Source organism: Empidonax traillii, unplaced genomic scaffold (genome assembly GCF_003031625.1).
Source record: "Empidonax traillii isolate 1590-97213 ecotype Southwest subspecies unplaced genomic scaffold, ASM303162v1 scaffold19:size3308961, whole genome shotgun sequence".
NCBI lineage: Eukaryota > Metazoa > Chordata > Aves > Passeriformes > Tyrannidae > Empidonax > Empidonax traillii.
In genome coordinates, this window is record NW_020955212.1 from 1,776,488 (window position 1) to 1,802,038 (window position 25,551).

Below are 25,551 nucleotides of genomic sequence, written 5' to 3' on the forward strand. Positions count from 1 at the left end.
TCTCTTATTAGACTAATCCATGGTGCTGGCAAAAGAAACAAGTGGGGAAAGTTTCTGGGCATACACTGCTCTTCAGCGCTGAGCGGAAGGAACAGCAGAGCCGCCCTTTACCAAACACTAACAAGTGGATAGGAAACGACCGTCGGAAAGGAGCTGCCGATCTTTAGGAGTCTGTGAAACAATATCAGCGTTGATTAGCTCGCATGGCCCTCGCGGTAGGTAGGCTTTCATGTCCTTCTCATTTCATGTGCGGATACGTCGGGATGAGTGAAGTCAATGGGAAATTCGCGACAGGTTTTAATAACATCAAGAACTGATTCATTATAACCTTCTCTTCGTAACAATATTGTTTGTGTACATTAGATCTTAATCTGGTTTTGTTCCCGTCAACTCATCCGGACTCTTATTTGCACCAGTTCTCAGGGTTGTCTTCTTGTGTGTGTACACTGTCTATGTAATCTTACAGAAGCAGCAACCAATACAACTCAAGATTAAACGTTCATTTTCAATGCACTTCTCTATGATTTTATTTTTTTTTAATTTAAACTGAGACCTAAATTTAATACGCATTTTGAAATGAAGCTCAGTTTTTAGAGTGAAAATTACTTCAGACATAGTTTGGGGTAGATTGGTCTGGGTGGATTTTTTTGGTGGATTTTTTGGTTGGTTGGTTGTTTTTTTCTTTCCCCCCCTCCCCCCGAGACTAGCATTCCACTGTTTAGCTTAATAAGAAAGGGAAAATTAGATGTAACCACGCTTAGAGAATTCCTTCTCATTTATTTCTGTGTACTCAGTTTAATTTTAACTTGAGCTGGTAAAACACTTTACAAGAGACCCCATCTCACCTTTAACACATTATCTTGACTTCAGGCAAACATTTGCTAGATAGTTCTCTGTTACTGCGTAAAGAGAATGTCAAGTTCTTTGTACAAGTGTCTGGTCACGTTTCATGATCGCCAAAGTCTAGAAAGAAATCCCCAGTTTGAATAAAATGACTGGAAACCTTATTCTCCTGGCTAAGATTCCTACCATTTCTGCTGAGAAGTTAAACAGGGAAAATTCTTTAAATATACCAAATGAAATAATGAAATTGTACCTTGTAACATAAAAAGCTGTTTATCGTATCATGGCAGGTTTTGTTGTTCTACTATAGTTCCACAGGCCTGTGTCTTACGTTCAAGATTAGTTTTATGCATCTCCATATGGATGTTCATATTTCAAACAGAAAACACAGCACAAGAGAAGCCATCTCTTCAAGTAGGTCATTACTTTTCTCTGCACGCTGCCTTTTGAAGTTAAATTCCAGTAACTTAAGAATGTACTCAAAAGAGTAAAATAAGGACTGTGGTTTTCCAAAACTAAATACAGAAGTTTCCCCAGTGGCAACTGTCTTCCTGTCCAGTATGAATTTTATATGGCACCCAAGCTCATTCCCATGCATTAGGAGAAATAAAAAGAACACTAGTAATATATTCATTTGTACTGTGCTGTATCTTAGTAACAGCATAGGGAAGGAGAAATATTTTCATTTTGGAGGCCAACTGGCAATCCACAATAACTGTTGTAACTGTATAGCCCAGTCCAATATACATGGCTTATGCATATAGTGAGGGTTCAAAGCATGTCAGAAACCCCACCAGAGATCCTGCTTTTCCATGCATCCTGAATCTCTTATATTGAAGAGCTTTTCAGCCTTTTTCTAAAAATCTTTCATTGAGATCATCACAAGATTGTTGTAGCTCTCACAATATCTAGCTCTGCCCAACCTGCTTTATGCCTGTGGCTCAGCCTTTCGTTTTAAGGAAGCTTATTCCAGAAATGCAGGAACGAAACATGTCACAATATTCACCTAAATCACTATATCACTATCAATATTTCTAATATTTTTCTAAAAAAATGTATAGTTTTGTGCACCTACAGCTCTACAAAATCATTAAAGATGGATGTTTCACACTGAGCAGAGCCTGTTCTTTCAGCTGCCTCACACCTCCTCTCTTCAGACTCTGTTTTGCCAAAATCTTATCACCAGAACTGCATCTTCTATTGTGGATTTTCTCTGTCAAGTCTGAAGAAGAGCAGACTTGATGAAAGTCATGCAAAGCAAGCCTTCAGCAAGTTGCCCTGAGCTGCTGGGCAAGAAGGCTTGAAGGAATGGGGGTGAGGGGATGGGTGAGGAATGACAGGGAAAAAAAAAAAAAAAAACACAGAAAAGAGCTGGAAAATTAGGACTTGGGATAAAGAGGCAGAAGAGTGGACAAGAGAGACAGATACAAACATATGTTGAAATACTTGCACTTAAGCATGCAACACTGCTGGAAATGAGTTCTTCACATACCTTAATTCTATCATTAGTTAAGTATACATTATGGTACAGTCTGTAATTACATGACCACATACTTTCTCCTCCACACACTTTCTCCTCCTCCATACCACCACCTTAATGCAGCAACAGAAGGGAAAGCCTTCTTCAGAACTAATGCCTTCCCCTGGTTTGCTTTTTCCTTGTTTATTCATGCAGCCTGAAGACGTGCAACTCAGACCTTTTTATCTGCTTGGCCTCTTCAAAAGCATTGAGTTATCTGAATTACTTCACAGGTCAATTAATAAAGTACTAAACACATCTCTGTGAGATAAAGTAGTATGGCATCCCAATTTTACAGACAGTGCACTAAAATTAAGGTCAAAAGTCAATTCTTGCCAAATTTCACTGGAAAACTCTTTCTTTCCACAGCACTTCATATGGCACTGCATTTTGCCTCTCGTGAAATAGCTCCCACTGACTTTCAGACACAGCTCGAAATAATAGTTTCTTTTGCATCTCAGACCTGAAGTTGGGGATTCAGAAAACAAGGAATAAAAGCAAACACAATTAAATGTAAGGCTTACTTGCCTTGTTTAGGATCCCATAGGAATAATGTTGTGCAAGCAGAAGATAAAAATCAAATTTTCCAAGGAAGCAATTAGCCAGGAGACCATCCTTTCTCTTTGAATAATTCCTTTCCTTACTCACAACATGACTTCCTCCAATGCTGTATGCACAATATCCCAGTCACTCCCAGAAGAACTCTTCTGTGCAGTGACCATGACAGAAGTTCCTTGATAAAAATAACATGATCACGCAGGTTTTGACTGCATTCCATTGTCTGCACACAATTCAATAGCAAACCAGCACTGACAGGGTGAACATAATTCTGCTGCTTTTTGATTTCCAACACCTTCAGCCATAACAGTGTTTTTTAATGGCTTTGGATGTGCCTGTACACACGCAAGCTCTTTGAAACATCACACGAGGTTACTGCGGCAAGGTACCTCATGCTTTAAAAATTAAACTACAACCAAATCAATGCAAATGCTGCCATTTTTTGGTGGTTTTTTTTTTCCCTCACTAAGGGTTAAATAATAACACCACTCTCCCCAGCAGGTATCACAGTTGTGCCCTGAGCCTGTAAAGGACAATTGTGCATTTGTTTATGCTTTCCAGTCTGCAGCAGTAGTACAGACATCCACCATGGATTTGCCCTCTCCTCACCTGACCCTTGTCAGTCTGCCCTGCAATGGCTGTCTCCAGCTGGACACAGCCAAAGCTGACACTAACAGGTGAAGTGTCATTTTAAAGACACACTATAGAGGTTTTCTTTTTGTGGTAGGCTTTTTTTGCCTGTTTCCCTGTCCCCTAGTGCTTGATTCCTGCCTGTAACACTCTGTTTCCATTTTTAAGTTTCACCCACTGTTCCTCATAGATCTATCCAAACTGCAGTGCCACATTCAGATATTGTCTGCCATAGGAGCTGGAGCCTTGGGAATAGCATTACTGTTGAATGTAAAGAACATATCCTAAAATACACAGTAAATGATTGCTATACACCCATACAGAAAAAGAAAAAAAAAAAAAAAAAGGAAGCCTGTTAGTGGCTTTATGATTTCCAGGCTAAATAAATGGATCTGTGCAGAACAGTGTCACCTTGAATGTATTTTAAAAACTAGGCCTGGACATGGCTGTCACATTTAAAGATGATGATACAAAACCAGTCTTGTTTTTGGTATGAAGCAAAGGTTCCTGACAGATTTCTTTTCAATTTGTGCACATTAGGCTACCAGCTAAACACAAGAAGCAATTACCAGAGTATGATCAAAGATGTTGCTTTCCCCACATGGCCTCTTTCTAGGATTTTTTTAATATATTCGTAACTGGATTATGATCTATCCAAAGACTGACATCTTACTGATGATTACCATGCTTTCTTAGTCTCGGTTCTATAAAAATATGATTTTAGTGCGTCTCATATCAGACCAGAAACATTGTGGTTGTCCAGAACAAACTGCTGGGGCAGCATGCCTCTAATGATACCAATTTGTTGAAATTGGTTTCAGTTTGCTTCAAAGATCTTTGTCTCAGCAAACCACTTGTTGCATCAGCATCATCTGCACACCCATACCTTGCAAAAAGGGTCAGTGTAAACACTCAAAATTGTGCTCCAACCTGGCAAAAGTGTAGTCACAGCCAGGACTGATCCAAGTCTGTGCAGTGGAGAGACCTGGCAAAGCATTTATTTATGCATATATTAATGCATGTAGAACCAAGAGCTTGGTCCCTTTAAGTTAATTAACATAAGCTTTCCTTGGACCAAACCCAGCTCCCACTGGAAGCAGTGACTTGATTCTCTCCTTACTCAGTCCCTCCTTCACTGAAGTCTTACCAGTCTTATACATGATCCAGTCCTTTCAGAGGCAGGTGAATCAGTGCCAGCAGCTTCCCTGGGAACTGGTTCAGGCCACAAGGAGAGAACTACCTTGCTGAAGGTCTGATGGATGCTAAAATCTATTTGCTATTTGACCCTAGAAAACAGGACTAGGATACCCTTTGTATTCTTTTCCTGGAATTGAAAGAGGAACAAGGGCAGAAACATCACCCTGTTACAATATGTACTTTATCCAAAATAAAAATTAAGATAAAACTGCATAAATATATAGATATGTATAAAAATGTATGTGCATATATATATATATATATATATATACTCACACATATACATATACATATATATATATATATACACACATATATATATATATGCACATAACCATTGGAAACTAAATATATGGCACTGCTATTCCCAGCGGAGAACAGGAAAGAACAGCAGGCTGAATGAGAAGGTATTCAACCAACAAGAACAACACATTCTACACTTTCCATTCTGAAGGGTTTAGGACAGTCCTCAAGAGAATTTTTCTGTGGTTTTGAGAATTCAGTTTTTAAGAAGAACCCTTGAGCCACCACTGCTCTAACCTTGCTTCTTGCTGCTACACGGTTCACAACAGAGCACAGAGCAGACACATCAGCCGGTTCCCCAGGTACACAGGGGTGTTCCCAGCATCCTAGGGCACGGAGTGAAAAGCATCTGCTTCTGCTGTAGAAGCAGCGTTTTGTGAATGGACTCAGGAACCTGGGGGCCATTGATGATTTTGCAAGAATCCTGTGTGACCATAGCCAATTTTTGTCTGCATCCTTTCCCTTCTCACATTCTCTCATTGCTAGCAAATATACCTCTTCATCATACATTGCAGGGAAACCAGGGCTTTTTTAGATAGACATACACTACTTTAAGATCTTCTAATTTAAGGCTTTAACAGTGTGTAATAAATCACTCCAAACAGAAAGCAGGAATCCCAGTGCAGAAAGAAAAAAAAAAAAAGAATATAACACAATAGGAGAAAAAACAAACAAACAAACCAAACAACAAACCCACAACCACAAAGGGGCACAGACAAGTCCAGGATTTAAATTCATTTTAGGACAAAACACAGCATCAGGTATCTCCATCATTTGCATATCTGGCAATATCACTGCACTCACAAGCAATTCAGTTCCCATAGTACCTTTACCCAGGCATGTGGGAGTCCTGGGGCATATCTGGAAAAAGGCAGTTTCCAGGGACGCAGTCACAGTTTCTTTGCAACTATATCATTGAACTTTGTTCTCAGAACATGATGATTTTAGCCTCAGCATTTACTCTCATGACTCACACACCTAGCCACAGCATTATGCTAAAGTAACCACCTAGGAAGCTCTGCCTATTCCATGAGGGATAACAGGAGGACTGCACATTTCACCATCACACAGACACAGGCTACAGAAGCCAAGAAAAATTATTTAAAATCAGCTTTGTGTGCATAAGAATTTTTGTAGGTACACCAAAAAAAAAAAAAAAAGTTTTCTAGAGTTTGGGAGGGGTGAGAGAGAAGAATCTATATTATATTCACTATCCACCCAACAACAAAGTTGATGTTTAAGTATGACTTTAAAGCATTCTTTTCATGAAGAGATAATGACATTTTGTCCTTAACCTTGACGTATATAGAATATTTTGCATTTTTGACCTTTTGTAAAATCTCTGCATTCAGTTTAAGAGCCATTTTCACCCTCCTACCATGCCAGACCTAACACTGCTTTTATTATCACTTGGAGCACATTCTAAAGGTTCTATTTTCTTCTGTCCCCTAGATAGTTCTCTCTTCCCGAGGAAACACCCCAATCTTGTCCAGGAAACCAAAGACCTTTAAGGTAACAGAACTTTAAATAACTATACGATCCTAGAGGAAGACGGAAATCACATGGGCGTGTATTCACTATATTAAAGGCAGTTACACTATGGATTAGCAGTGGAACAATAGCACCTAAACAAGGCAGAACCGAAACCTGATTTTAGTGAGAGTTTTTTCTGATTAAGAGTAAAGGAGAAAGCTGAGACTTTATATTGTATGTTTTCTTATTCACGCACAGGAAGATGAAGCTACTGGATGAAGTGACTGACTAGTACAAGATTTAGGTTTTTTCCACTCAGTAATTCAAAGTGAATCATTTTAAGATGATGCTTGTGTGTGTGTCTCCTCTAGGCAATGCACTTGTTCAACATGTCAGAAAGTGCCTTGGTATTGTCAACAAACTGCAAGCAGACACACTAAAACTGGAGTAAAAACTGCATTATAAGAAGAAAAAAGAAAAAAATCTCTACTGTTCCTGAAAGAAGAGAAAGCCTTGCTGCTACTCAGGTGAGGAAAGGGGTTTTATGGAACAACCTCTGTGTTTCTGAGGGCTATTCCAAGAACTGGGTGTGAGGGTAGAGGATGGGATCTACACACAAAACTTTGAACTGCAGTCAGAGAGGGCATGAGATTAAATGCAAGGTGAGCTTTAAGCATAATTTTTTTCTTTTAGCTTTTTTACAGTAGATGGTCCCCTGTCTCAGTTCTGTTTACTTCTGTTTTTCTTAACATTTATGTAATTGTATTGCTAACTTAATTCAAAACTTGATTATCTGTAGGTGATTCTGATGCATCTCTCAGAGGAAAAAAAAAAAAGGAAGAAAAGTCTGCTGAACAATACTTGGAAATGTTCAGTTGTTCTGGTTTTGGTAACCTCAATATCTTAAATCCGACATAACTTTCAATATCTATTTAATATTCTGAGGCTCACCATTCTATTAGAAGAAATAAATTCAACAAGACTCCCTTTATGTATTAAACATTCAAAGGTCTTGCATTTGAAGAATAATTAAACAGTGATCAAAATTACTTTTATTGTCCAGAAACAAATCTGAACCACAGTTTTATATGGTGCTAATAAAGTAAATAACCTATCAGGCTTCTATTTCAAGTACCTATCTTGTTCTGGGCGTTTCACTCAAAGAATAATCTGCATAGAACAGCAAAAAGAAATGCAACTGTAATTACAATTGACTAAAATTTACACCATCACAAGATATCACTCACACAACCTTGACACAAAATAAGTATGTGTTATTTTCAAGGTCAAATAGCCATCACAAGCCTTAAAATTAGTAGCGCAAGTTTTACGAGAGACTGCATCTAGGAAAACACTGGTGTGAAGCAACTATCTGAAGGAATCAGTGTCATCATGCCAGAAAGTAAACATCTTTATAACTACATCCATAGCAACCACAAAACTCTCCACCTTCCCAAAGTGATCCATAATGCTTGACCTGAGAAGCTGATTCAAAGCTCTGAGAAGGTATCACTAGCCATCATTTATCTTGGCCATAAAAGCCTCAGGAAGATAAACATAGTTTCTCTGGGCCATCATTGTACAGAAAGGAGACATTCAAAAGGCATCTCTGCAAATCGCTACACTTGCTTCTCTTGAAAGGATAAATCCTCCAGGGGTGGTGGTGTTGGTGCTACACTGCAGGAATAAGTATCCATTCTTCTATATGATATGTTTTTACTGCAGTGTCAACCCAGGTGATTGACATCTCATTTAAAGACTTCCTGTAACACTGCTTATGTCTTATGTATTACTTTCCACCAACAGATCAAAGCGTGCCTTTCAAAGACTTGTATCCATATTCCATGAACGGATAAGGCACTCAGATAAGTTACAGATCTAAATTTTCAGTAGTCACTGGCCAGCTAAGGCCAGTGAATCCAAATCTCCGGAGCCAGAAGCCCCTGCCTTGTCCAGCAAGCTTCACTGCTCTATATGTAAGTACTTTGGATAAGATTCCATGCACCAAGTTGCGTTTTATGCCACTTCCCAAATGCCGCCCTCAGAAATCAATGGCATTTTCTATTTCGGTCCTTGCACTGAAAAAAACTAATCCCAGTCCTTTCCCAGTGAGTGGCAGGAAACCTTGCACCCGCCCTGCTCATGGAGGCAGATGTAGAAGGCAATGGAAATCTGTCAGCACCAGCCAATTTAGCCTACACTTCAGGCTGCGCTTGTGTGTGCATTCATACTGGATGTGTGCAGTGCCAGACCAAACGGCATTGCAGAATTAAGCTGAACCAGGTTCGGCTACATGACTCTATTACTGCTCAGCATGCACAGTCAACCTCATCCCAGATTTATGCCGGCTCTAGAGCAGCTACATAAAGGACAGATGACACCTGATCCATCACAAAACCTGTCTTTATAAAGCTAACTCGTTTTGAACAAATTGGAAACAGTAGACTGAGTTAATAGCAGACCAGAGCTTTGCAGCACTACAAAGAATCTCTGAGTAGGAGCTGTTAAGCTGAATTTACTGTGCCATTAAACCACAGTCTCAGTGCAGATGTAGGCTGGTTACCAGCACACATGGAAATCCACGCAGCACTTAATTCATCTTCGCAGCACCCAAATTAGGGATGTGGAAACAAAACCTGATCAAGATCCTTCATGTAAGGGACTGGAAGATTTAGTTTATGTGGTGACTTTCTGCTTTTCCATTTTCTTTGGTCAAAGAATAACATGGATTTACCCTTTGCCTACACAGAGAAGAAGAGTTCCAGTCTCCGAGCCAGGAGACCAAAAAACTTCACTTCTCTTGCTGCATGCACATTGCTGACTGACAGTGGCAATAATCAAGTATTTATGCAGCCCCACAGCACATACTGGGAACACTCAGCACTGCTGTCTAACACCCTGAGCTTAGCTTTAACACGTTATCAGTGAACATGGGGTCTCGCAGATGAGTAACTGCAGTGATAACAGATATTACTAAAACCAGTCCCCTTTCCAACATATGAGTTGGTGTCATTTGCAGCTTTGTAAATCCTTAGCAGAAGGATCATGCTGTGAGCTGAGGGATCAGTACTGAGGGTCAGAAACACCCTGAAGGGCCAATCTCTGAAGGCAGGCCACAACAATCGGAACAGGTAGACTCAGGGTACAAAACTCCATTACTGCTGAATATGCACAGCCAATTTTGAAATAGAGAACTTGTGTAACGATCTTTTAAAACACATTTTCTGTTAGAAAAAGAAAAGAATATGCAGAACTGATGGAAAACATTTGACCATAAATCAATGCCAAATATATATATATATATACACACACACACATAAACTCACTGTTTAATTTTAATAACTGTGGGATTTTTTCAATTAGTTCTGTATCAGAAAATTCACTAATGCTTCTCTTTTCCTTTAATTTCACAGAACAGATTTAAAATTTCACAGCTGCTTTAAAATAAGTAGTTAAGAGTTAAGAACCAGAAATATTGTCTCAAAGGCACTGTCAGTACTCTACTTCTGTAGGACCTGCCTTACTGCTTTCAATTTCATATTAGAACTGTCCTCCATTCTCTCAAATACATCATCACAAACCAGTAAAAGTTAATCTACATCGAGAGACTCCTGTCACCCTCTCTGAAGCCAGGAACTGCTGGCCTTCACACTGCTGATCAATAAAAGTACATTCATGGAAGCCTGTAGGGCTGACAGAACTCTACACTATCCTACAAATCCGGTAGCGTTGATTCTTTTGAAGCTGGTAAATGTGTTTTCAAGTACTTATGAAACTTAAATCAAATCTGCCTCTAAATGTCAATGGACTCAAGTATCTCAAAATGGCGGCTAAAAGAATAATTTTATAATTGTTCCAGGAATGAGGAATGGCTGACAGGAAACAAAATCCCCCTAAAAACCATCATCACTGTTCAGAAAGGTAACCTGCACATCAACACCTGTCAACACAAACTAGAAAGCACACTTCCAGCAAAGAGTAAGCAAGAACCTGCCCATGCCCTGTGGCCATGTAGCTCAATGTAAGTGTAGCTGATTCAGGATAAATACATGACATTCCATCAGGGCTTGGGAAAAGCCTTGGGCACCTCTCTAACAATCTACAGCGGGATCACTCTTCAGATAAAGTACAAGAAAGGTTCATAACTGTTGTAATTACTAACTGAAAAGGAGTGGAAAAGAAAGCAGCTGTTCTTTCAAACACTAAGACTTCGTTATTCACAGATCTACCACAACTTTGGCAGTGAAGCACCTCCTCTATTTAACAACCAAAACAATCACGTATCTGCTGAAGATTGACAGAATTCCCAACGACACCAGCATAAGAGGTACCAGCTGGTAGCAGGCTCTGACTTCACAGCCTTACCAATACTTGCCCACACAGCAAGCTGGCATCTCAATGTGCATCCCCTTGCCGATGGCATTGTTCCTGCCAGAGGTCTTACACCACACATCAACACGAAGCTCTGCTTGGTTATTTTAACTCTGAAGTTAGCAAAACCAACAACCATTCCACTGCTCTGGTGAAGCACAATGTTTTCAAGCCTTGAAAACGAATGTGGTCAGATAAGTTAATCCTTCCAACATCAACACACCAGAAACATCACATAGGAAACTCAAAAAGTTATTTGGGACAACCAGCTCTATAAGTTCCTTAATTATTAATAGTGTAGATAAGTAGCATTAAACACATTATTTTTAGGAGGAGATGCTGAACATCTGTTGCTTAACACACTGAGGGCACGCAGGCCTGCAGAGGGATCCCAGCATTGTGCTGTTCACCACCTACCACTAAGGCAAGTGACTGAACCCTGCACCGCCTGGCCCTCTGTAAGTTCATTTCCACCTTCTGTGGGAGTACCTGCAAAAAATAAAATCACTACCAAACGCAAAAGTTGTTACTTCATCTCCTGCTCTGCTTAGGTGTAATTAACCACTAAGAGCATAAGGAAATTGTTTTTATTGACCTAGAAGACGAGTAAGTTGCCTAATTAACTCTCACATCATGCGCTATGAAGTGCGAAGCGTACACAGCCAATGTGGTTACAGAGAACTCTCCAAAAATCTTTCCGCTACGGGAGGTGATGATACCGCAGACGCTGCAGGAGGCTGAACAGACCGCGTGTGCCCCGTGTTACTTTTCCATTTGTCGGTAGTTTCCAGGCGGGAGGTTCGCGCCCCGGCCGCAGAGCGGCTCTCGCAACCACGGGCTCGTCCTTTCCCCGCGCTTCACCTGCGGGCACGGACGCATCTCACCCGCACGGGGTGATGCACGGAGGGGAAAACACCCCAATTCCACACCACAGCAATGCCAGGCCGAGGATCCCCCGCCCCTCCGCGCCCCCCACGCCGGCCCGACTCCCGCCGCCTGCCCGGGGTCACTCACGATCTCGGTCACCATAAGGAGCCCGGGCACGGTCCGCAGGAACTCCCTGTCGTAGGCGAGGGTGCTGGAGCTGGCCGACAGGTTGGCGGTGAAGGAGCTGCTGGTGGTGGTGACCGTGTGCGAGCGAGGGCGCGGGGGCTGCTCCTGAGGAGGCACAGGCGGCTCCATGGTGGGCGCGGCGGGGCTGCCCAGCGCCTCCGGCCGGCCCCGGGCGCGGCTGCCGCCGGGAGGGCGGCGGGGAAGGCACTGCCACTCGCCGCTTTGTGTGGCCCCGGAGCCGCGGGCAGCCCCTCGCCTCGGCGCGGGGGAGGAGGAGGAGGGTGCTCGGCGGCCGGCCCCGGGCGGAGAGGCGGGTCCGGTGCGGTGCCGCCCGCCCAGGAGCCCGCCCAGCCCTCCCGCCGCTGCCCCCTGAGGGGGGACCCGGCGGGGGTCTGGCGGTGCGGGGGATCCCCAGAGCTAGGGAAGGAGTCTCTGCGAGGGTCCTCTCTGAAAAACCGTGTCCTGACCTCCAGGACTTTTACAGACTTGCTTGGCATCCCGTCTGCCTCCAGCGCAGCCGAGAAGCCGAGCTGAGCCAGCCGCCCTCTGTGCCACGAGACTCTCGGGTGAGCAGGGTGCGGGGGGTCCAGCCCCGTGTGCCTGCTGTCATCGTCCCTTCAGACGGTCACCCTTGGCTCCACGGGCAGCAAACGTGCAGTGGAGACGTGAGGGTTGTTGTCCCCACTGGCTGCTATCGCTCATCCTTGGGAGAGGAACCCCCGCTAAGTGCCACGGGCATGTAGCAAGAGTCCAGGAGATAACACAGCCCTCTCAGATCTGGAAATGGGGATTTTACTGGGCTCTACCAAATAACCAAGAGGCTGCACAGCACAAAAGACTTTTTAAAAGCCACGATAGTAACTGGAAATGTGAAGTATGAGGTCGCTATTGGCCTACTACGTGACATTGTTGAGCTGTTCTTTAACCTGTATTTTCTAGTACTTCTCCAGTTTAAAGTGTAGTCGTTAAAAAACCAAAACCAAACTTTTCTGTGTCATTTAAGAGCTTCTAGAGGGATCTTCCATTCCACAAAAAGTACGGGGTTTTCAACAACAACAAGCAAGCAGGTTATAGTAGTTTTCAAACTTCAGGAATTCTCATTAGCAACGGATCTGCATGTGGCAGCTCAGTAAAAATGAGATGTTTTCCATATGTCTAGTGGCTATTGTCCTTGAATTGTTTACTGCTGCTCTCCTACTGGATAACAAAGGGTGGATTTTGCGGTATTACCTTTCAGCAAGGGATTGAATCAGCTGGGGAGGGAGAAGGAGGATGGCAGAGCTTCTCTCAGAATGGCAGGAAATATGAATTACCCAAAGGACGTGGTTCTTGTGCATGATTGTGCCTCTGCTCCCAGTGTAAGTATATCTCAGCACAGCCTCCATGGGCTTCTTGGAACCTGTGTCTTGGCAAAAGAAATGTTGCAGTTTTGCAAATATGAACTGCAGGTCATCAGGACAAGACAACAGACACTCAGCATGATAGGATATATAGATTGTATAATTTTTTTGTGAGAAAAAAAAGACCATTAGCAAACCACAACACACACAAACCATTTAACAAACTTCTCAATGATGGACAAAGAATTTTACACTTTCTGGTAAACCCATCATGTTTTGTAAAGTTACCGGCATTTCTGTGTTGGCTTTATTCCTACTTTATCCCTTTCTCTTAAATAAGAGCTGAGATTTTCAAGGAACAGAACACATCTGTGCACTGGTCGGTTTAGGGGCCTGCTTCAACTGGCTTGCAAGTAAAAAGTGCTTTATCTGATTGTTCAGCACTGCCAAGCTTCCTTCCAATGCCAGAGCTGCTTTGTCATGCCCCTGTTGCTGTTTCTGAGGATCCATTGTAACAGCATTGATTTTCTCCTCTGAAACACTCCTGTCCTTTCAGTTTCCCACCTATAAGATCATTCAGCAAAAGTGAGTAAATGTGGGGCTAAAATTCATGCCAACTACCAAAATTAACACTAATTTCAAAGTGGTTTGAGTAATTCACATGACTTTCCCTTTGAAAGCTGGTTTATTTTATACTGGATGTATATTCTCACCATGTTTTCAGGATGTTATTCAGTGGTCTCATTTTGATGCCTAATTTGAAAACTCTGTATTTATTTTGCTCCCTGAACTTTTGAAGGTCAGCGTTGTTTTTCTTTCAACCATCACAATCAGAGCAATAAATTTATTTGCTTTTGGTCTGCACGTCTATTGTTTAAGCATCCCAGGTCCTGGGGGGGGGGGGGGGGGGGGAAGTAAAACAAAACCACAGATAGGGAACCATTTGTTTTCTGCTTCAACTCTGTTAATATGGCATAAGTTTTCAATGTTTGTTATAGAGCTCTAATATCACGACTGATTCAACAAGAACCAGAGGGCTACATTTGTGGGCAGCTTCTCTGAACACTGGATGCAGCTCTGACTTCCCTAGCTAGCATATTTTTCTCCAGCAAACATATCTGAAGAATGAGTTTCACTAAAAAAACAGGTAAACACTCCAGAAGCTTTTCTATATCTGATATTCCTGAAAGCAAATTTCATTCTTTAACTTGACAACATAACACTTGACATTTTGAATGTTAATTGTGAGGCTCTGATTTTTTTATTTTGCATTCTTGTACTGAAGGCTAGAACTGGAAAGCCTACAGGGACCAGCTGAGCCTAGCTAGGTTTTTTTACATGTAGATAGTATCAGAAACAAAATAATTGAATGCTGCTGCTTGAACAATCAACCTTTTATTACAGAACTACCAAGAGAGAATAAAGTGGCCCATTTTCTGTATTTTAAGTTAATCTTTCAAGGGAAGGATTGGTGAGGCTTTTAAACACCAGTCAAGATTGTAACATCTTGTTTGTCAACTATTATGATGAAGTAAACTGTGATCAGTAAAAAATAGGTAATTTGGTGAAGCCTTTCAATGTAGATGTTTTAGTAAAAGCAAAATAGCTGATTCAAGTATTATCAGGTTTCTCAGTAAAGGGATTATTCTTGAATGTCTTGATATCTAATTAACATATTCTTCCATTTAAGCTGGTTTTGTTCTCAAATCCTGAGGTATCAACATTTCTGACATTACTCATTGAGTTCTCTCGAACTACCTTCTTAGCAACAATCTGGCCAGCTGGAAGTGCTAATTAAAGTAGACTCACAGGCCCAAGGAGTGCAGCTGACTGGAATTTCCTGAACTGTTTTTCTGGTTTTGAAATACAGCTTCCCTTCCTCCCTCCCAAATCCTAGAATTTTCAAATGTCAGAGTTATTCAGACTATTTTTTAGATAAGTAAAACACATTACATATAAGAGATGATTGAGGTTTTTCACTGGTTATCAGCAGATTTCAGTCAAAACCAAAAACTTATTTAGACCACCTAGAAGTGATCTAAGAAAGCTAAGGGAATTTATTCTGAAGAGGGCAAGAAAGGAACTGTACTTTCCGTGGAACCCAGGTCATATGTATGGAACAGGGATTCATGTCGGATGTCCAGGACAAATATTCTCACCTTTGACATCCCACTCTGTAATCTGAGGATAAGATATTTTTAGTTAGCATTAAATCAAGACATGTTTGGAATATTTCCTAATGTCTTTTTAGAATCTGCAGAGTGTAGGCTTTGAGCTACAAACGTATTTAAGTAAATAATCAATAACATATATTACTCTTTGGCAGCTTAGGACCGTATGGAAAAGCTGATTTATACTAACCCAAACCAGAAATACTTGATTTGTACTTTGGTAGGGACATGTGCCACAGGTATGCCTAATGATCAATCAAGGCAAATGTCTCTGTGTGAGAACTGGTATTTTGCAAAGTAAAGGTGATTGTCATGATTGAGATACTTGGATCTTCTAATGTTGCTGCCACAGAGAGGGAATAGATGAGATGCCTGTATTTTCACAATGGCTATTATTTGGCAAATCTGTAGAGGAGCTGTGTTTGTTCTTGGGGTTACTGAACACACACTTTGTTTGGTTTTGCAGCTTGGGCACCTCAAAATTAGTGAACATTAAATCAATACCAGTTGCAACTACAGTCAAAGTAATGACAGTACATGGGATTTGATCATCAGATGCATGTTACTACCCTAATGCTGGAAAATGTAGGATTTAGCTGTTTACGTTCTGTACCCCTTTCCTCACAAATGTTTCTTTCTTTACATGAAGCTTTACTTGAATTATTTGGAAAAAGTCCTGAGTGTAGACACACCAGTCACTTTACCTGCCAAAAAACCTGTCTTAGAACATATGCTGCCATACAGATAATTAACCTCATGTAGTGAACAGTAATATACTGACTTTATGATTCTTATTTTTTTTTCAGTTATGAAACCCATTATCATGACACTAAGTAAACTGTTTGTTGATAGAAACTGTGCTAAGAAAAGAAATCCCAGAGTACATAAGCCATGTATTTTCTGTGCATTAGCCTTTCACCAGCTGTTTTATCTGCTCTGGGAATCTAAAGATCCCTCCCAGCCCTGAAACTCAACTGTGTCTTAGATACCGTGCTGAGGAAAAACTGCTTGCTTCTTCCAGAGCAGATCTGTACTCAGAACATTGTCCCTGCACGCTGAACACATACGCTTAACTTCAGGGCAGAGAGCACATCTACTCAAATTAAAAAGAGTTCATTAAGAGAAGTGTGAAGTCGATGTGCAAATCTTCTCAGAATGGGAATTGTGATTTTCATATTTTGGGGCCCAGGTCTGTAAGGCACCTGCAGAGCCTGCCCATGTTGTATTTCAGCGGCTGCTTCTCAGCTGCCCTGGGCTGTCCTGCTCTCCAGAGAGCCTGCAAGCACAGCTCCAAGCACAGCCGGTGGCCGTGCCTTCTCTCACCTGCAAATCAGGAGCCACCTGGATGCTCAGGGGTGTCCAGTATCATGTTACGTGAGGAAGGAGCCCTGAGCTTGTCCAGGCGGGCTGTCCCTGAGGCACACTCATAAATACTTCCATTAGGGTCAGCAGTCCACCACAGACATTTAAATATTCCTGTGGTACAAACACAGACTAGTGATTACATACTTGAGAATATAAACATTTCCACTGAAGACGTGTATGTTTTCTACTCGTTAAGGGTGGTGCTTGCCTAAGTGTTTATGTAAATCACAGCAGGTAATGTTTATACAGCACCCAAGCCCAGTGCAAAACAGCTGGAGGAAAATATCACCTCCAACAATTGTCAGTGCCGTATTTGTTTTTAAATAGTTAATGAAAGACTGTACAGTTTCACCGTGGTTTCATCACAGCCCCATTCATGTTGAAGGAGACAGATTACAGCCACCTCAGCTTGCTTGCAGGCTTGAATAAAATAATAGAGAGCTATCTTGCTCTGTTGTGGTTGGTACAACTTAAAAAGTGCACCTTATATATGCTGAATTATGAGCAGGTGACTTGAGCTTGCTGTGTGCATATATACCCATCCAGTGCCTGGCAGACAAAAACCTAACCAGATACTACGGCTGGAAGCTGAAGTTGGACAATTTCAGACTGAAAACAAACCATCTTTTTTTATTTTTTAAAAATTTTTTAAAAATAAAATAATAGCATAATTAGCTATTTGAGTGATTTATTAAGTAAAACAGTAGACTTTCCATAATTTTAAATCTACAATTCAGAGCTAAGATTACTTTAAATATGCTCTTTGCCAAACTTCCATTGACAAATTTTGTGGTCTTTATTATACAGAATCACAGAATATACTGAGTTGGAAGGGACCCACAAGGATCAGTGAGTTCAACTCCTGGCCCTGCACAGGATCATCCACAAGAGCCACACGACGTGCCTGAGAGTATCATCCAAATGCTTCTTGAACTCTGTCAGGTTTGGTGCTGGGACCACTTCCCTGGGGAGCCTGTTCAGTGCTCAACCACCCTCTGGGTGAAGAACCTCTTTCCAATATCCAGCCTTAACCTCCCCTGACACAGCTTCAGACCATTCCCTTGGGATCTGTCACTGGTCACCTCCGAGAAGAGATCAGTGCCTGCCCCTCCTCTTCCCCTCACAAGGAAGTTGTAACTGCAATGAGGTCTCCCCTCAGTCTCCTCTTCTCCAGGCTGAACAGACCAAGTGACCTCATGACCTGAGTGATTTCAGAAACCACAGAAATGCATACCAATCAATTCCAATTAATTCCATAAAGTGACAATCTTGTTAACACTCTAGTCACCCAGCTGTACAGTATACATGCAGTACCAATGCCCAACATGTCACCTCCTTGTCCTGAAGCAGCAGCAGAAAAAAGGATCTCATGAATCTTACCATGCCTGGCCAATGGTTGGGTAATGAAAGTGCGGTACAGGGACGATCAATTTTATATGCAGGTGGGCTGCAAGGTTTAGGGTGGAAAAATCCTCATGCAGAGAAAGGAAAAGAAGCCAGTGGGCTGACTGAAGGATCTGCTGAGAAAGGTAGAAGCTGACTGGGATGTGGTGTCACAGTGTATGTGCTCTGCCATAGGGGGCTAAAGTGCAGGAGAAGAGAACTGGAAGCCTGGCAGGGCACTGACTTTTTTGGGGACTCAGAAGCGGAAGAAGGCAGAGAAATGCAAGCAGATGTTCTACTGCTCTTCATACTGGCTGGCCACAGCCATTCTGTTAGTATGGAATAAGAACAGCTATCTACTAACAGAAGGAAAGGAAAGGAAAATGTTAACCCAGGACCACAGTATACCACGTAATTGTCTGGAGTAGGTATGTTCAAATCAGCAGCTTTTCTTGGCAAGTAGAGAAGTGCCAGAAGTCTTCTGTGAAACAAAGAACAACATGACCGCAATGTTTGTATTCACAGAGCAGCGTTAGACCTGAAACAAAACAAAAGCAAAGAAACAAATCTCCCTAGTACAAAACACAGTCAAGTTAAAGCAGGACACAGAGGTGCAGACACCACTGGTTTAGAATATACAGAATGCCAATCATGGCTATAAATCATTGGATGCTTTCACAGCATTAGTGTTGCAAATATGCAAAGAACCACTATGCAAAGCTGCTGACACCTGGTAGCTCTTGTGTCAGTGCATCAAAAAACAGCTGCAGTGATGCAAGGCATTAGTGCATTCCCCAGTTCTAGGTTCCCAAAAACATCTATTGCAAGAGAAGCAGGAGTCTGAAGGATCAGGAGAGAGATAATGATGTTTCTGTTAGGGCTGCATGTATTTATGGGGAACAGAGTGTGTTGTCTGGTCTAGCAGAACCTGGTCAGATTTTTAAATTAATCAGAAAGCCAAATTTTGTTAAATTTCTCATAAATTTAATTTACTTAGTCTGCTATGAAAATTACAGGCTTTGGACTATGTGAGAATGGTGCATGGTGTGAGGCTTTAGAACAGTCAGGAGGTGGATGATGGGCTGCCTTTTGGAGGGATTGGGATTTCCTCAGAACAAAGGCTTATTCCATTTATGCCATGTCTTCAGAAAGCTTATCCTGTCAAGTCATTTATCACCCTGCTAACTAGCTACTGAGCACGGATAATGCTTCTTTCCTAGATCAGTGAGGGAAAAGAGAATTTCAGAAGAAAGGAGGGTTTTCATTGGGGGATTTTAGGAGATTGGGAGAAGAGCTGATAGGAGCTGGACTGTCTAAGCTCTTTGAACAATGAGAAAAACATACCAAGGAGGATTTTACTAACAGCTCATAGTGCAGCTAAAGTACAGTCTTTCCACTGAGGGCAACCTCATTACCTAGCTATTTAAATTATGTGAATTGGCACAGCCCTGTGGTTTGCAGTATTAGATTCGGAGTAAGTAGAGGATGCTCTGTGATGGATGTGGCTCTAATTACTGAGGTGAATGGAGTGCATCATATATTTGCAAATGTCTGGCTTAATGCTAACTATGACACAATTATGACATGAGATTTGTAATTATACAGATGACCCCATATGCCCCACAGTGAAAAAAGCTTTGTTTCCTATGAACTTTGAGGTTGGCTCCCCTTCACGTTCAAGACAGTTCACACTCCACTGGATGTGCTGGCTGCAGTGGGGGTATCTGTAAGACCAATTTACTCCATGTAGATTTTTCTACTGAGATGGTATCCTCAGTCAGCACATTTTCTTGGAATTTACAAAAAATTTGGTATCTTCTGGTAATCTTCCACTTTGTCATGCTCACATGGTATTGACCAAAAAATTAAAAGACTATGAAGGGAGATGAGGACAGGTAGTGTGATAGCTTAACTTTCATCTCCTTGGCACATCAGAAACTAAAATTTTATATATATATATATATATATATATATATATATATATATAAATATACATACACACATAGAAAGACAGATATATCTATATAATTAAAAGAATATCTCACAGATTCAATTATTAGAAAAAAAAGCGGTCACTAAATATATCGAATATATAATCTTACAAAAGCAGTGTGATTCTCTGAATATGCCAATCAAATAATTACTCACTTGCCCTCCTCACAAGGATTCAATCAGAGGCCCAGGAAACAAGCTGTTTCAGTGCATGCAAATGAAGGCCATGCACCAAATTGCTGTGCTTTCTTTTTAAGTGACGCTCTGATTGCTATTAAAGTGAAGGACTAATCAGGGAGGACATATTTTCATGATTCATTGGTCCAGCAGGCAGTACAAGGAAAAATATCGAAGTTAGCACGGCTGCTAACTGATATATTTAAACCAGCTATTATTTTGGTGAAATCTCAATTGCTCCAAGGAAGGTTTAGATATCAGGAAAACTGTTTTTCACCAAAAGCATGGCCAGGAATTGGAACAGGCTGCCCAGGGAAGTGGTGGAATCACCATCCCTGGAAGTCTTCAAAACACATGTGGATATGACACTTGGGGACATGGTTCAGTGGTCAATATGGCAATGCTGGGTTAACAGTTGGACTCGGTGATCTTAGAGGATTTTTTTAGGGAAAAAAAATGCTGGTGAAGGCACCTCTCTGACAAAGACAAGTATTCAGCCACATGTTTTTATAAGAGCACAGAAAGGGAGCTGTGAGGAGGCATGAAAACTGCCTCTCTGGGAGAGGGGAATGGAGGGGTTTCAGATCCCGTGTCCCTCATCTCAGTGCAAGTGATACAGTTCAAGTTCACCTCCAAATTTGGCTAAGTGAAGAAGAGGCAGGACATGAAGGAATACATCCTCCATGTACTTGCTCTATACTATGTCGGGGATTCATTACCACACAGACAGTGTAAAGAAGGTTTCTCTGCGCAGTGCTCATGGAGAGACTGTGCCTCTGTTTGTCACCCACCTTATAAAAGTTGTTTTCATTTATAAAAGTTATTTTCGATCACATTAATGAAATACTGGGAAATAATGTTTTCTTTTTCAAGGCAGATATACATATAGAGCAAGTACATTAAAATGAAGATCAGCTACTTCTTGAGATCTGCCTACTGGATTTCAATATATTTTGCTAATCTTCTCAAGCCAGATAATGCTTTTGAAAGCAAAATAATCTTTCCAAAACTCTGTCTAGCTACACAAAGCCTTGTGACTACATAAGCCCAAGAAAACTGCATTGAATAGAGATAAATTGTATATCAACACTAATACTTCAGAACTGAAAGCAGACTTGAAAATTAAACATTTTCCCTGTGTTGTCTATGTATGCATGTGCACTTCCTTTTTTAAAATGTGAATTTAACATGCAAAGGCAAGTAGACAGCAAGCAGTCCCAGGGAATGACATCACTGGTTCCTTAAGGTATGGTCAGCAATCCCAGAAACTGCCTTCTAACAGTCCAGCTTAAATGCTTTCATCCTGACTCAAGCAGGCTGCTGTGAATAGTTCAGGTTCCCTGCTTATTCACCACGTAACTTCTGTGACAGTGTCATTTTTAGTGATGCATTCAAGGGGGACTCTGTCCATCCAGTCTGGGCCTAATTACTGTCCCAACATTAGACAAACAGAGGTGTTCAAACCTCCCAGTACTTCTTTATGCTCCATGGATGCTCCCCTGGCTCAGCTCATAACGCTGACATGACAGGTTCTACCTAAACACAATCATTTCACACAAGTGCTTGCTCCTTGTGCTCCCAAGTCCCCTACCTTCAATTTAGGATTGATTACAGTAGCAATGAACAAAAGTGTTGTTGGCTTTGTGCTAGGGGAGAGCTTGTGTACAACACAATCTCTCAGATGGGAGCAACCAGCAAGATTTTCAGCCCACTTGTCGGTCAGGACCTATTTTAGATGAATAAAAACACATCTGGAGTCAGGGATGTCTCTGGAGTGTTCTTGCTCAATTGCTTTCATTTAATCTCAGCCTTTGGTAACACCAGGGCACAGCTGCTGGCATCATTATAATTATTCGGTTTTCAGATCACATAAAAAGCCTAATAGCCAAAGTTATGGCTACCTTGCTTTTACCTAGGGCTCCCACTTCTAGCTCTGAAACTGCAATTGCAGGAGAGAAGGAAGATAATTCCCTTAGAATTTCAGGAAGAACTTTTTGAGGAGATTTGCTTACTTTGTTACTTTGTCAGACCTAATCCTGTTTATCTTGGCCCTGAGAAAAATGACAAACTGATAAAGAGGTAACCAACACTTCTGACCATTTCTGACTTGTTACGTGCAGTATATGCAACCCCAAGGAGGTTGCAGGTATTTCTCTGGCCAGCCTTTCTCATGACTATCATTGCATTTTTCTGAACTCTCGTGGTCCCACAGCAAAGTGAGTAAAGTGCATATTTCCTCTGTATAAGCTGTCTAGAATGCATGAACAGCATATTTTTCTCACCTCGGGAGTTTTCCATCTCTTCTTGGGGAAGTGATACATGGAATGGAAGGGGAATTTAAACAGCAATTGTTTTATCTCGATGCATTTTGATAATACCAAGTGTGCTTGTGAAATCTCTCCTCTACTTGAGCAACTGCTAAGTTCTCTGAGAATGACAGGCCAAAAGGGGTTACAATCAGCTCTCAACAGCTTTGTCTTCACTCCTCCTGTGTTTTAGTGCATGTTCTTGTATTACCAGCTCTTGCACTGGTTAAAACTGACTTGGGCTCGCTCCTTAAATTCCAACAAGTGCAATACTTTGCATTCTGTTCCCTTTCTTCTCCACACAAAGTGGACATACAAGTTACACTTAAAACAATTTACCTGCATGGTTTGCAGTTCAACCCCATTCCACTCTCTTCTCTCATTTCCAATCTGATTGCTTTCAAAAAGCTAATTGTGCCTGCTAGGGAACACGTCTGCTGCCCAGCATTGTTGAGGAAACCACGCTGTATTTTGGAAGAAAAGCCACACCTAGGAATTGTGATACCTGGTAACTGCACATTCCTCTGCCAAATGGTTGCAAGCAGCTGGATTATGAGTTTTAGAATATATCTTGGAATAATGTATAGTCATGGATAAGCTGGAGACAAATTTTCTCAGGGAGAAAATATTATTTCAGTGAGCACAGGAACTCAGTACACTACACCTAAGTGTAGGATCCTACAGCTCTAGAGTGGGAATATATTAGAATCAACATAAGCAGCTTTTGTTACAAAGTTTAATGAAGATCATTGCTAACTACCGAGATCTTGGTGTGATCACGTATTCTAGAGACTTAAGGCAGCCTGAGCAATTGCACCAGGGAATGCCACTAAGAAAAAACTTGAGCTTTTCCTTTTTTAGAATGGTTAATATACAAATAAAGATGTGTGTGGCATAAGGATTAAACCCAACAGTATGAAAGTTTGGAAGATTTTATTCCACCTAACCTCTCTAGTGGCCAACGTAAGTAAGACAAGGCTAAATGCACATGGCAGTGTGCTGAGCCTTTTCTTCCATGCTGGCTAAAGCTCTGGGAGTAATGAAAGGTATTTCTTATCTACAGTAGCCTACAGCCTGAAAAAAATGCAGATAAAGACTAAACACAGACAAGGGAAGACTGGCCTGACTAAGCGGTACTGCAATTACCACCTAACTTGAAGTTTGGAGAAAATGATGACAATTATGTCTGTATTAAATAAAAAAAGCCCAGTAACAAAAAAACACCCAAAGCATCTCTGTCACATTCCACTGCAAATCTGCACAGTAAGTGGAAAGTAGAAAAATCTCTAAATTGGGTTTAAATACACCACTAAAAACACTTGTACAAAACCTGGGCTTTGATCCAAAGCACAAGCGCAGCCACAGCTGGCTCTGCTCAGCTATCACAGTACAGAGCAGCTTGCTTTGCTTTTAAGCACTTTGAAGTATTTAGAGACTTCAAAATCTTGTATCGCAATACATGCCGGTTTATCTCTCAATCCAACAATACAAGGAGCAGGTACCACAAAAAAAAAAAGAATAGCATGTTAAAATAATAAAAAAGACTCAGTTACTGAGCAGCTGAGACACAAGTGCTTGTGTTTGACATTTGCATTTTAAATACTAGTATTTAAAAATGACGTAGATCAGGAACCCAGCCAGTGCCTGCTAACAGATTTGGCTTGCTTTCCAGTTCTCTCTAGCCTTCAAAAAGCTAAAAAGCAAGCTAAAACTCTTCAATGCTGTACTTTCTGAGCCTACCACATGCCTGTGCTCAGTAATCATCAAACTGAAAGGTATTCACTAAGTCCTCAAAAACACAAACCATACAGAAAGAATCTATCACACTGAGAGCTGAAGTGTGTTCCTATGACAAGAATGGAGGTTATAATGAATCTAAATTTGGAGAAAGAAATGGCAACTAGTTCAATTAATGTCACCATTAACTTCACCTGAACATGAAATAAGCACTATTTTTTACAAATGTGACATTTCAGAGTTTCAATAACCGGCAGCATGAATATAATACTGTTCCCCTAAAATAGTAGCAATGTTTTTGATTATCCCAAGCTGACTTACTGCCTTCCCAGACACTGAAGATGGTCTGGAAGAAATCTATGCACTAGCTTCACGACCAAACAGCTTTAAATGGACAGGCAGGCATTAGCTTGCACAAAAGCAGCTGAACATCAATCCTCTTGGTGGTCTCGCTAAAATCCTGTGAAAAATTCCCAGCCCCTTACAAGGCTTATTTGTGCACACAATCATTCAAAACAGAAAAGGCAGGTAGGGGCTTACCTGTATATACCTGTATATACCTGTGCATGTACACACACCCTGAGAAAACGAAACACACAGTATAGCAACAACAGGCAGCAGCACTAACATCACAAGAGAGCAATGGGAATTATACTGAGAAGGCTTTGGCAGCTACCCCCACCTAAACAATCAAGACTGCTCACAGGTCAGAGGAGTACTTTATTTATCATTCACTGATTCCTTCAGCACCAGTTACAGGAAGAACATACATTTAAAATCAGTAATTCATGCTGTTTCTAGTAACTTACAGAAATTATCAACATACTGTTCCCAATGTCCCTACAATTACCCTTCACTAAATCCCTCTGAAACAGATATTGTAGGTAACAGGTAAATATAACAAACAGGTAAATCCAGTTGAGACATGGGGAACTCTGACAGAGATACCATTCTGCTGGGCATCACCCTACTGTTCTCCTCTTAAAATCCAGTTCTGCAATTGCTTTCAGTAAGAGCAGAACTAGACTGACAGATCAAGAGTATCTGAAATTCCCTACCCAAAGCATATTGGCAGGGATCTAAAATCAAGTTAGAAGAGACTGAGAAGAGAACCAGGTTTCATTCAACCTGAA

The 25,551-nt window shown here is 41.3% G+C and overlaps 1 protein-coding gene across 1 annotated transcript in view; it reads right to left on the reverse strand.

The window, feature by feature from the left end:
* Window positions 1-12,147, reverse strand: part of CMTM8 (CKLF like MARVEL transmembrane domain containing 8) — a 36,106-nt gene extending 23,959 nt beyond the window's left edge. The window contains exon 1 of the mRNA XM_027897700.1: window positions 11,909-12,147. Within this exon, the coding sequence (XP_027753501.1) occupies window positions 11,909-12,076 (168 nt within the window). The 5' untranslated portion in view covers window positions 12,077-12,147. The remainder of the gene's footprint in view (window positions 1-11,908) is intronic.
* Window positions 12,148-25,551: the final 13,404 nt, after the last annotated feature.